The sequence below is a fragment of the Gavialis gangeticus genome, unplaced genomic scaffold (genome assembly GCF_001723915.1).
Source record: "Gavialis gangeticus isolate Ggan-Ray unplaced genomic scaffold, GavGan_comp1, whole genome shotgun sequence".
NCBI lineage: Eukaryota > Metazoa > Chordata > Crocodylia > Gavialidae > Gavialis > Gavialis gangeticus.
This window is the reverse complement of record NW_017728996.1, coordinates 30,571,050-30,584,591: the sequence shown is the minus strand read 5'-3', so window position 1 is coordinate 30,584,591 and position 13,542 is coordinate 30,571,050. Positions and strand designations below refer to the sequence as shown.

The 13,542-nt window shown below is 38.8% G+C and overlaps 1 protein-coding gene across 1 annotated transcript in view; it reads right to left on the bottom strand.

Annotated features, from left to right (window-relative positions):
• UNC13C (unc-13 homolog C) overlaps window positions 1-13,542 on the bottom strand; it is a 692,691-nt gene that overhangs the window by 591,973 nt on the left and 87,176 nt on the right. Inside the window, exons 3-4 of the mRNA XM_019504241.1 lie at window positions 8,743-8,765; window positions 8,167-8,231 (exon numbers count right to left, since the gene is read on the bottom strand). Coding sequence (XP_019359786.1) covers window positions 8,167-8,231; window positions 8,743-8,765 — 88 coding nt within the window. The remainder of the gene's footprint in view (window positions 1-8,166; window positions 8,232-8,742; window positions 8,766-13,542) is intronic.

Genomic DNA, 13,542 nt, shown 5'->3' with positions numbered 1-13,542 from the left:
GCCTGGAGGCTTGGGGTTCGGATGCCCCCAAGTTTTGCTTGTCCTCAGCCATATGGCCGCAGGAGCAAGCTAGGGAGGAGTCTCCTATTTCCATGAAGTCAGCACATAGCCAAGATCTTCCTACTGGAAGTGAAATTAGGAGACTAACTATGCATTGCCTCAGTCAGGGTACAACCTCTGCCATGTTCATGATTTTCCCCAGCCAGTAGGAAAACCACCTTGGTGGTTATGGTATTGCCCCTGCCCCCACCACATGATCTTAGCACACAAAAGAACAAGTAGCTGTGGGAACCCACCACAAGGACAGGCCAGTGCACCCTATCTGAGTATGATATATGGTAGTGCTCAGTCCCCCTCAACACTGACTCTTTTGCAGGTATGGTGAGCCACTATATTACATGCATTTTGACTTACTTTTCATTACCATAGCTGAACTATGCCTTTCTTTCCCATTTCCAGTGATTCCTGACAGCCTTAAAGGTCTGGAAAATCTCTCAGCCTATCACATATGATTAGTGTGGCCCTGCCCTCCATGACATGGAGCTGTTGTGCCTCATCTGCATATAAATTTTGGAGCATCCCAGGACTTGTGACAAGAACACCCAGTTCCAGTTATGAGCAGGGCAGTAATTAGCATATGGATCCTTTCTGTGGGGGAAGTGCATCTGGAACATACACACAGACTGAGCAGTGCTGAGCTGTGGGGTCACTGTGGCTTGAAGTGCTGCTGACTCTGCTGGGCCCAGCCCAGTGAACTATATGGTAAGTGATGAGCCTTTTGGCTTTGGTTTAATATTGTGCATAGTTTGTACTATATATAAGTACGTATTAAAAAAGTGCTGCTTAGAAGTGGGTTTATGGAGTGCCTGTGCTAAAATTTGCAGCAGTTTCAAAAAAGGCAAAATGCATCAATTCCGAATGTACAAAGTCTATGGGTACACATAGTACAGTCAGCATTTTTCAAATTTGCCACGCACTTTGATGTGCTCAGGGAGAGCAGGTTCTGTCAGTAAGGGTGGGGGGTCTTCAAGGGAAAGAAGTTGTGGGGGAAGAGGGCAAGAGGTTCTACTTGATCCCCCCAGATTTATTTTCCTTGCTGGGGCAGTGGGAGGGAGACAAATTCAAGGCAGACCTCCAGATATAAGATTCTATACCTGGAAATTATAACAAATGTATAAATTGTGTATATATAGAATGAGAGGACAGAAAGTCCCAGGCATTTTTTCAATAACTTAGACATTTTGAAATGGACAGTTCAGAATAGAAGGTTTGCAAGGCAGTACTGGACAGATCCACAGTTGACAATTTCAACATAATCTCTGCGTCTAACTTCAGTGAAACTATAGTGATTTATGCTATTTGAGGATCTGCACAATTCACATTTCTTCAGAGTAGAAATAGGAAGGAAGGAAGAAACCAAGGAAGGCAGGAAGGAAAATAGAGCAACAAAGTTGATGGCACTAGCACAACTATCTTTTAGACATTCTCACTGCGAGTAGCGAAGGCCTGGCAAGACCTAACACAGAATTCAAAGTCTGCTATGGCCATGGAGCTTTCTGAAGCCATATGAATCAATATTTAGTCTGCAGTCCTAATCACACTCTATGCTTCGAAGTGCTAACTATCTAGCATATAGTTTTAAATGTTTCTTATTTGTATGAACCAATAATATAAATTAAAAATAATCAGGCTCATTTTTTTCTGTGGACTATAGACAATATATATGATTAAATAGAAGTCAGTATTCTGCTAAGTACCAAAAGGTGGTAGAAGTTGCATTTCTCTCACTCTCATTATTTTTTATTTGTTAAAAGAAAGGAACACCTAGCTTTTAATGAAGGAAACATTCTCTAAGTGGATGGGAGTTAGATTGTTAAATAGTCTCTCAATGTAAATGGGAAAAGTGCAATAATTAAAGTTAGGAATAAAAGATAGAAAATGCATTTCCAGAGCAATTCTGTGCTAGCAGAAGAATGGGTTTAAGAGATGTATTTCCATCTCGAATTCTTAGTGGTTGTGATGTTGCAGGGAGGTCACACACCTATGATAACCGAATCCAAAAGGTAGGTGCAGGATGGTGTCCAGTACTGGCAATGTAAAGTAATAAGGAGTAAAGACCTGAGGAAACTAAGTATCTCTGATCATCTAGCATAGCAGAAGTTTATGAGGCTTATGCTTATCATAAAAATATTCTTAGCTTATGGTTTATTTGGGCAATTTTTTGAGGCTTGTGAATGGAATTCTTTCCCCTGCAGCAATTCATTTTTATCAGGTTTAAATACGTTGCTGTTTTTGTGACTCACTTTAAATATATCAATCATCCTCCATTAAATAATGACACTGAAAAAATTGCCAGAAGATCAGAGATTAGATGACAGTTTATGCTGTCTTGGAGCAGGGGGTTGGAATAGATGACCTATTTGCTGACATTCATTTTTACCTTGTTCACACAAAACCCGTTTTCCATTTACCCCTCTAAACTTACATATCAAAAAGTTATAAGATATTTCAACCTTCCCTTGTCCATTTTTCTATTCCTCCTCCAACAAGCCTTTTGGACATGGACAACAAATAGGCTACCTCCTCTGGATCAGTAAGATCTGTTACTTGCACAATGGCACCTCAGAGCAGTGGTGTTATCAGAAAAGAAATCCGTGCTTCCCCAAATCAGTTAACCACAAATAATATCTTTCCCACTGATCTTTTCTTTCAGTAAGGGAATTCCAGCTAACTATTTTATGCTTGAGTTCTAAACAGTAGAGCATTTGCTGAATGATTTCCATCTTCCAATGGATTCAGTAGATTCAGTGAAATGAGTGGCTGGATTCCCAACTGGCATAAATCAAAGAAGTGCTCCATTGATTTCATTTGAGCTACCTTATTTTTATTCCAGCTGAATTTTTAGGGTTTTTTTTTTTCTTTTCTGTTATTTATAGTCATAAGAGACATTAGAGACTGCACAAAGGCCTCCAAAACCCTGGATTTGGCTCTGCCTCATATATGTTCACCAATTTAGTTTGCTAAGGATCAAATATGGAGTGGAAAAGTGATGGGACCAAGGCTAAAAGACCTCACTTCCTGGCTAAAAGACCTCACTTGCTGGCTTCCCATCATCTTGCATAGGTACAGAACCACTTGGGTTAAAAAGAGGGGTTTTACTCAAGGGGACATACAAATCAGGCAAAGCATTCCACAAAGGATTCTTGTTGTCTTGGTGAATTTGGGAGTATCTGAACAGGGGCCCAGTCTTTGGCCAGTTACGTATTGGAGAGGATATTAGTAGTCTGAGGTGTACAAGAAATATCTTGGGTTTTATGGGGAAAAAAACCTCAAAGAAATATACTGGACTCTTGAGGGTGGTTTGCTAAGCATTTTGGTTTGGGAAAAATAAATGTATTCGTGGTAAGGAATGAGTCAGTCATACTAGCTCTTGGGTTTTCATGCCATGTAAGAAAAGAGGAAGTTCAGAAACCTCAAGGGGATGTAGTAATTGGATTTCATGTCTGTAATTGACTGGCTTGAGCTCTAGGACTGGAGGTTGATCTGGAAACAGGGTCATATGGGTGAGGTCTAGAGAGTGCTAAACCATTTACAAGCTTAGAGATATTGTTTGGGTCCCTCCATAGCCAACATGCTGTTAGGTCACTGGACTGAAGCAGACTTTGGGTCAAAAGAAAAAAGTCTGAGCAGTTATAATCTTCTTTTATCTCTTGAAAGTTTTTAAAGAGATGGGAAGAGCCAGTGCAGAGTAGAATTTGTAAAATCTTATCTGAACAAGAAATAAGAGGAAAGGGATTCAAAATTTTAGCATAGAGGACTTTTAGCTCTTACCTGACTCTATCTTCAGTGTGTTTTAATTTTGCTTAATTAAAAAGAATTGCTTGTCCTCAGAAGAAAAGATCCTCCCAATTATGATAATGTAATACTACTCTATGCATTTGAGAGAGTCTGAGGGCCTTGTTAGACAGTAATTCTGGGCATTTCCTGGAGCTCTTAACCCCTGGACTGTCTGCACATTAGCACTTTAAAGTAGTTTTAGGCATTTGTTACGCAATTTAAAATTATGCCACTCCAAGGCAGGATTATCTCTGATCCCCACTACCCAGGTCTCCACAGATGTACTGCCCTGATTGAAGTCCTCCAGTATCCCAGGATCTCTTACATCCTGGCCTGTAGAGCAGAGATAGAAGCCTGTCCTGGCTGACCAGCCCTCTAGCAGCAACTTACAGTTACAGCTCGCAGTCCTCAAAGCTACAGCTCCTAGCTCCTAGTCCTGTACCTGTTCACCAGGCCTCTAGTGGCAAGTCACAGCTCTGCAGGTGGGTCAGAGAAGGTTTACAGACTAAGGGTGTGACTGCTCCAAACTCCAAGCTAGCACTAGCACCAATCAATATTTGTGCAGCTCACAGAATAAGGTATAACAAGGCCCTAAGGAATTGGCCCAAATTCTAAAGTAGGGTCTTAGTATTCAGCAGTTCTTAGCTGGAACAATTCTATAGTTAACTCTGTTCAGTGATCCCCAAATGTGCTTTTAGAAATACAGGTATTTATTTCCTGTCTTTTACTACAGCACACATAAGAGATTTTAGATGCCACAGAATGGCATTTTCTGAAAGTTTGCAATTTCTAATGATTGGAAAACAGGGCTGATATACTGTTTTGGTATAAATTTCATCTTTCTTGTCTTATGAGGAAACTTCCATAGAATTATGTACTTTACATCATAATACACTTAAACTATTAAAAGGATCTGACTGTCTGAATCAGGAACCAAGAGGAATATATAGTTATTTTATTGCAAAGTTAAAAGCCAAGATAACAATGATGCTCAATATTTCTTTTTAAAAAATGATTTGCATTTCTAAAAATATGCTCAAAAAGAAAAAGCTTTCAAAACCTTCTATGATCCTCTTTTTTTGTTTTTTTTTGTTTTGTTTTCTTAATGGACATTACTATGTGCTAAAGAGAGAAACTTCTATGTATGACAAACAATACAGGAGTCATTTAGCTAATTCAAAACTGGACAGTCTCCTTATAGTGTAGTTATCTAACAGGAAGTATTATCTCTACTATACCTCTTACTGTTATCCTCCTTCAGAAGTGAACCTTGTGACAGAGGATGGAGAAAAGCCTGAAGTGCTCAATTTATTTTTTTTGCCTTAGTCTTCACAGGCATGGTCAGCTCCCAGACTACTGCAAGGGGCAGCACAGTTTGGGGAGGAAGTGAGCAATCCTCAGTGCTGAAAAAACAGGTGAGGGACTAATAGAAAAGCTGAACATGTACAAGTCTATGAAGCTGGATGGGATGCACCCAAGGGTGTTAAGAGAGTTCGCTGATGTGATTGCTGAGCCATTGGCCATCATCTATGAAACTTCATAGTGATCAGGAGTGGTCCCAGACGACTGGAAAAAGACAAACAGTGCCCATATTTAAGAAAAGGAAGAAGGAGGATCTAGGAAACTACAGACCAGTCAGCCTCACCTCAGTCCTTGGAAAAGTCATGAAGCAGTTCCTCAAGGAATCTGTTTCTAAGCACCTGGAGGAGAAGAAGGTGATCAGGAACAGTCAGCATGGATTCACTAGGGGCAAGTCATGCCTGACCAACCTGATTGCCTTCTATGACATGGTGACTGGCTCTGTGGGTCCAGGGACACCAGTGGATGTGTTATACCTTGATTTTAGCAAGGCTTTTGATACAGTCTCCCACAACATTCTTGCAGGCAAGCTAAGGACGTATGGACTGGATGAATGGACTGTAAGGTAGATAGAAAACTGGCTGGTGCATCTGGCTCAGAGAGTAGTAATCAATTACTCGATGTGTAGTTGGCAGCCAGAGGTCGGTCTTGCAGCTGGTTTTGTTCAATGTTTTCATTAACGACCTGGCATAGTGTGTTCTGTCAGCAAGTTTGCAGGTTTGACACCAAGCTCAGGGGAGTAGTAGATAGGCTGTAGAGTATGGTTAGGATTAAGAGTGACCTAGCCAAATTGGCGGATTGGACCAAAAGAAATCTCAGGAGGTTCAGCAAGGCCAAGTGCAAAGTCCTGCACTTAGGACAGAACAATTCCATGGACCAGTACAGACTGGGGGCTGACTGGGTAGGCAGCAGCTCTGAAGAAAGGAACCTGGGAGTTACAGAGCAGAATAAGCTGAATATGGGCAAACAGTATGCCCTTATTGCCAAGAAGGCTAACGGCATACTGGGCTGCATTGGTAGGTGTGTTGCCAGTGGGTCAAGGGAAGTGATTATTCCTTTCTATTCAGCACTGGTGGGCTACATCTGGAGTACTGTATTTAGTTTTGGACCCCCCACTACAGAAAGGATGTGGACAAATTGGAGTCCAGTGGAGAGTGACAAAAATGATGAGGGGGCTGGTGGACATGACTTAAGAGGAAAGACTGAGGGAACTGGGCTTATTTAGTCCAGAAAAGGGGAGACTGAGAGGGGACTTAATAGCAGTGTGTCAACAAGGACTGGGCATGATCACCCAGCCCTCTGAAGGACCTGGTGGGAGTGGAGGAAGATGGACAGAAATCAGCGAGGGACCCAAGAAACTTACTTGTGGAAGCAAGAGAACTCAGGGTGACAGGATGCATGGTGCAGCTCTGCCACTTTATAAGCACACTGGCCATTTGGCTGGGCAGCACACAGGTGATGATGTCAGCCCTGCATGCCACCACACAGGGTTGAAAAAGGCACTGTGTGGAAGCTGGGAAGCTGGCATAAGGCAGGTGGAGCCTGGCAGCAGAGCGGACTGAAGAGCGCCAGAGTGGCGTGGCACCCGCAGAGCAGGGTTCCTGCTGAGGCAGAGAAGGGGGAACAGGTCCCCTCCCTGTGACTTCTCCCTTTGTAGCCCTTAGGGAAGAGCAGGGAGGAGAGACATCTTACTTCTTTTCTTTTTGTATTCTTTGTTCCTATTCCTGTGTTTTATTATTATTATTGACTCTGGGTCCTGGAGGGAGTGCCTGTACTCCAGCAGGGGAAGGCTCGAAGAAGCAGGCCTGGAGAAAGGGCCTGCAGACTGGTGGCAAAGAATGCCCTTGGACCTACCAGCACTGTGACATTATGCAGCTGAGTCAGACTGCATGCCTTCATCCATTTCTGAGCAAGCCTGGTTGGGGACCTGGAGCAGTGAAGAAGGCCAGAGAACATTTGACACCTATGGTTGGTGAGTGGAAGGAATGTAGGGGAGGCAGAGCCCCAAGTCAGCTGCTCTCAAGTTTCAGCAAGGGAAGTTTAGGTTAGATATAAGGAAGAATTTTCTCACTAGGAGGGTAGTAAAACACTGGAACAGGTTACCCAGAAAACTGGTGGAGGCTTCATCCTTGGAGGTTTCCTTAACCTGGCTAGACAAAGCTTTGGCTGGGATGATCTAGTTGGGGATGGTCCTGCTTTGAGCAAGGGGTTGGACCAGATGACCTCCTGAGGTCCCTTTAAACCCTAATTTTCTATGATTCTAAGCCTGGGAAACATAGTAAAGAAATATACTGAAATTGAATTAACCCTGTGTTTTTAGAAAAAGAGGGCAAGGGAAATCAGGATGGAAAAATGGTATCAAAGACATGCAAAGTAGAATATTTTGGATACTTTCAGCCTGAAGCACAATATAATCATGGAAAACTCTGACCACCTAAACCATCAGTTATACTGCATGCATATTAACTTACAATGAAATTGGTTTTTTGATGAAAGAGTATTGACTTGAAAATGGATAGTGGGATTCAAAATAGAAGTGGATCCTTAGATTGGAATTCAAGATTATTAATCAAGAAGGCTTTTGTCATGTTAATTTCTTCATCAAAGTGACAAACATTTTTCATTATCTAGAACTCAAATATTGTAATGTCACTGCGTTTCAGTAAACTTTCAAACTCATGACTGAAATATAGCATATGGCTTCAAAAACTGCAGGCCATTTATTTGGTATGCAAAGTTTTGAAAAAATAGTTTTTATTTTTTTTTATGAACTTATTCAAGCAATTATTTAATCAATTTATTTTGCTTTGGGAGGACTTGTGAAACATATTATTTCATGTTCCTGTTATAGCAATTATATATTCTCACAATATTTGATCACAAGAGCAAGATTCAAAGAGTAAAACGAAGAATAATATTATGAAACCAAATTGTATATATAACAACATTTATGGTTACAAAAGTACTTACCCACCAAATGCCTGGATTGCATAAAGTTTGGAAGCATCCAAAGAACTTCCACTTACTATTCGAGCCTTTAATGAAGAATGAAAAGCATAGTTACTCAGTTGGTCAATGCATCCTGGATTCAACTGCATCATACATAACACCTATTATGAAAAATGTTAAGCAGGGTCAGCTCCAGGCCAAAGCTACAGTGATTTTTGATTTTATTAGCATTCAGCATTCAGTAAAAAAAACTGGTAAAACCCAGGAGAAGATACCAGATGTTGCTTCTCAAATATTGCTGCCCTTTAAATCCTAGAGTGTATGCAGTGTAGATGATAATTAGTCAGAGGCAAAAATCCAGATATCATGTTTGACAGTAGCAGACCCCTGTGTTGGCAATTATGATAAGCACAACAGTGAGGGTTATCCTGTTTATAAATGCAACACATTTGGAATACACTCAAAGGAGAACAAAAGAATGGAAAGCCAGGAAACATGCACATTTCACAACTAAAATGAAGGAACCAAACATCAAATAAGTCACAAACAAACATCAACAAAATACATGACCCCTTATGGAAATATGTGATCTTAAACCTTTTCATCCACAGAACTGCTATCTGAAAGAGAACCAGGAAGAGGGGGAATATAGGTTAGACAAATTAATCTCTAAAAGATCTATTAATGTTATGAATAAAATGTTACAATTCTAGCTTGCTAACAGAGAACAAAAGGAACAGCAGAAGCTGAGTAATATGAAAACTTAGTTTTCCTGTAATATTATCATCAAAATATACTTTGACAAGTACAAAGATGTTTTGCTATATAGTGATTCACATCTACTAATAAAAGCCTTTTTAGACATTTGAGCTGTTTATGGTTATTTTACACTAATGCTGTTCCAGTCTAATTTTTAGCTTGGATACACCTGTATCCATTAGCATAATAAATATGCTTTTTAAGGTAGAAAATGCTCATAAAAAAGTCATCATGGAGTACAATTATTACTTTATTTACAAAGAAAAATACCTTTCAGGGCCATATAAAAATAATTATATTCTAACTATTCTCTTCTACTAGAAGGAAACCAAAAAAAATTAAGGCCAATAATCATTGTATTAGTCTCTCAATTGTATGGACTTCAAATGTATTAGATAATATAAAATTTGTTTACTGGTAATAAAGTATGTATTAAAGTAAAGCATCATATAAAATACTTATATATAGTCTATATCACTATTTTAACATTTTAAAATGCTTATAGTTTTTTACTTAAATATTATATATAGCATATCTCTTTTCATTGCTATGATGCTCTTTTACATATACATTTTGTATTACAATTTTGTGTACCTGGAATTACATTGTTATAATTGTCACCTTGACCACCTTTGCATTTTTTTCTAAGATGTATACATGTTATATAGTTTCCCTTTCAATAGCCCATCCTAGATAAATTTTATAGGATGGAAATTATGCAGCACCATTCATTACAAAACTATCCTCCCATGCCAAGGTGCATGCAGCAGCTGGGGTCCCTGGTCCCTGGCTGCATGCATGCCAGTTCCATACCAGGGCCCATGGACCTGGGAAATGTGGAGTCCTCTGATCCCTATCAGGATACACAGTTTTGGGGATACAAGATAAAATTTGTCAGATTTGAGTTTTGCCACTAAATTAACATCCACTGGGAAGCCATAGTATTAGAGATGTGTTGGAGTCAAACCTGAATTCTCATGAAGCTGCAGTCTAAACCCGAACTAATAATTAGAATAATTAGTAATTATAATCCACAGAATAAGCCATTATATTGTGCCAGATGACAGCTCCTAGCTCTTGTCACACATATATTATTCACAAGCCTGTCAGACAGCAAGTGCACAAAGGGGAGAGAGGGGAAAAAAGAGGTCACCCTGACATCATAAACTCCAATTTTCTAGACTTTTATACAAAACTAGTTAATTTGTTTGAAATCTTGAACAACCGATCTAATATATGAAAGAGCAAAAAAAAAAAAAAAAAAAAAGGAGACAGGCACACATCTACAGGTTCTGAGAGCAACCACCCAATGTGATAGACTCTTTTACAGTATAAAGTCCTGGTTACAAACACGAACACACACACAATATAGTTTGAAACAAAGTCAGTCCCTTATGCTGACAGTTTAAAGTATAGAAAATTGAACTATCTTGCTGAATCTCTCACTTTACTTGTTTATGCTCAGTTTCCTGAGAAATAATTCATATTTTTAGAAACCACTTCCCACTAAAATTAAGCTGTGGAGCAATTTAGCTGTGAAGTTATTTCATTTGCCCAGCTCACTTACAGAAATTACTTCTTTCTTTAATCTAAATTACATTCTTGTGAAAGGTGCTTGACTGACACAGATAGCAGAACTGACACGTATTTCTTCACATAGTCTAGAAAGGATAAACTAGCAATCTTCCACATTTCCTTAGCACTAGTTACAAAGGCTAACCTTTTTGGGCGTTTGGGTGCTCCAATTTTACTAAAAATAGTAGCAATCAGTAGCCAGCATGGTGTTGTATTTTGTGATACCAAGTCATCCCATAGCAATATATTCATAACCCAAACATTATAAGTCATATTGAAAGTCTTGAAGATAGTAAATTCTGATCATTACATAGGAGGGCTAAACTTCACCCACTGACCAATTATAATAAATAGCATAACTTACTTCCATTGTTCTGGAGTATATTGTCCAGCTGCATAGAAATGTTGCACGTTGGACTCATGAACTGAAACTGGGTAAATGATCAATTGTATTTATACACAAATTTTCTTTAGCATCCTTTCAAGCAACAGCAATTTGTAAAGTGGATTGTACAAGGGAGTCAGCCAATTCTTTTTTAGGAAACAACTAAAAGCTCCCTTCAGGGCCAATTAAACTGCACTTGCTGGTAACTAACAGGGGATAAAAAAAAGAGTAAACTAGTTTCCTTTAACTCAAGGCAAAGCGTAATAGCCTCCCAAAAAGCTAATTCTCTTTAATTATAAGAGAAAAAGTATTATATGGATGGAACTGTAAAATGTTTAGATAGTACACAATTACATTTTGTCTTAATGGACAAAATCCTTACTACTTTTCAGAAACCAATTTTCAGAGAACATTCCTATAATTGTTTACAGGGCTATTTTATGACACTGTAACCAATCTTTACTTTGTGAGGATAAAAGGTAAAGCACTTTAAATGATTATCTTCACATCTTACTTATCATCATGTATCTGATTTCTGTAATATGCCCAATACTAAAAAGTAAATTTTGTCCAGTAAACTTTAACTTCAGTGGCTGATCTCAGTGACTAGGTTGCAAATTTTGGCAAGAGGAAACAAGGAGCAGAAGTATGAAAAATGGTCCTGATCTCCCATGTACCAGTTTCAAACAACTTTGAGATTTGACTCAAGCGAATATACTTCGGACAGCTAAATCAAGTCAGTATAGAGAACATTTTATCATTCAATGATAGCTTTTGCTTGGATATATATATATAAAGTAATTCCATTTCTAAGAAATGGTACTGAGCACTTGCATCTGCAATTAGTAGTTGACTTCAGTGGGACAATTCACATGATTAAATTTGTTTTGTGTTTTTTTGGGTAAAGCCAAAATGTTTAGCACTTCATAGAGCTGAGCCCCTGAACGACTCAGTCTCTGGGAATTCACATCCAGCTCTCTCTCTTTGATAAAAGAAAAAAGTTTTTATTCTGGGAACTTCCACAAGCAAAAGGTTCAAGAACAGGTTACTCTACTTTGCCATTACTTTAAGAAGTACTAGGCCCCAAATTATTCTGGGGTTAAATTTTTCAGCAATAAAAACATGAAGGAACTTTCAAAAAAAACCTTAGGCCACATATTCCTTTTACAAATTAACAATCATAAAATAGATTAATTGAACTCTGAAGTCTAATGTACATCATAAGCTACTATCCAGAAATCTGCACTGTACTGGATGGTACGGATTCAGTAAAACAGAAATCAGAAGGCAGGTGCACAGTGACAAGGTTTCTCAGGTTCAAGGTTTGGCTTCACATTGCAGATGAAGGTTTGGAAATTCTATTCAAAATTATTCAGAATTTCCTTATAGGCATATAAGATTTTGACAATACATATTTTGGAACATTTCTCTCTCCCTCCACATCCTGGCCTCCACCCCCCAGAATATTATTATTTTTATTATAAATAAAAAGTACATGTTCTTTGCTGGTCCCAAATCCATTGAGAGTCTGAATGCTCAAGATGGCTAAGTGCCAGACATAGAGCACTACTGCAGTCCTTGACGCTAGAAATCCCACACAGCTAGATTCTGCAATCCTGACACAGTTAAAACTATTAGTGAAAATCCTGGGAGGTTGAGTGGTCTGGGAAAGCACAACAGATCCCATAAATAGTGCAGTAACATTTTACCTCAATCATGGCAAAAAAAATAAATAAATCACTGAGTAATTCAGTAAGACAGATATGAATAGATTTGTATTTGTCTGAAGCAGATTTTAAGCATATAATAATTTTAATAAGTGCTAATAATGTATAGCTTTCATACTTAACCATAAAGCATATTTAACTGAAAGTGTTTAATAAGACTTTTGGAATGAATTCTTCTTCTTCCTTATTTGAATTGTTTTGTCAGAGAGGATGATTTGTCACATACATGATTTTGCACAGATTTCAAATCTGGGTAGTACAATTGTCATTTTCAGCCTCAAACAGGCTTGCAAATGATAATTTGGGATTTTTATCACTTGTAGCAAACACATTTTAAATATTCTAATTTATTCAAGTCCTAATTCTATACAGCATAGAAAAGTATGTCAGAAGGATCATTTGAATCAAAGGAGATACTAGGATTTAGCCTTTCACTTGCAGACTATTTTCAACTGAAGTAAATTGTACCTTTGAGCAGGTGAGAGCTGAAAATGCAAGGCATTTAAAAAAAAAGGAAAGCTGACAAACAGAAACATAGTGATGTGATCTGCTTCAGTGGCATGAGCAGAGATCAGTAAGCACATTGTCAGTTGTCTGGATAAATTTCATGGACACCGATTAAAGTTCAAGTGTTTATGGGAGACCTGGGAAGTAATCACTGAATGCTTACACTGAAATCTTTCACCTTATTTAAGTAGATATAAAATGACTTGACATGAACATGACGTGCCTTAAATTTTGTGCTTTTTAAAATCTCTGTAGTTCATGGGAGAGGTGAGCAGGCTCGGGGAGGGAGGTGTGTGTGGGGGGGTGGAAATCGGGCCCCTCACTGCTTTATTTCTTTGGCAGAGATTGCCTGTGGCAGTGTGAGCTGACCAGGCCATCAATGTTCCTTCACAGTAATGGAAGTCCATAAGTCGAAACGGTGGGTTTTTAAAATCGACACAATTA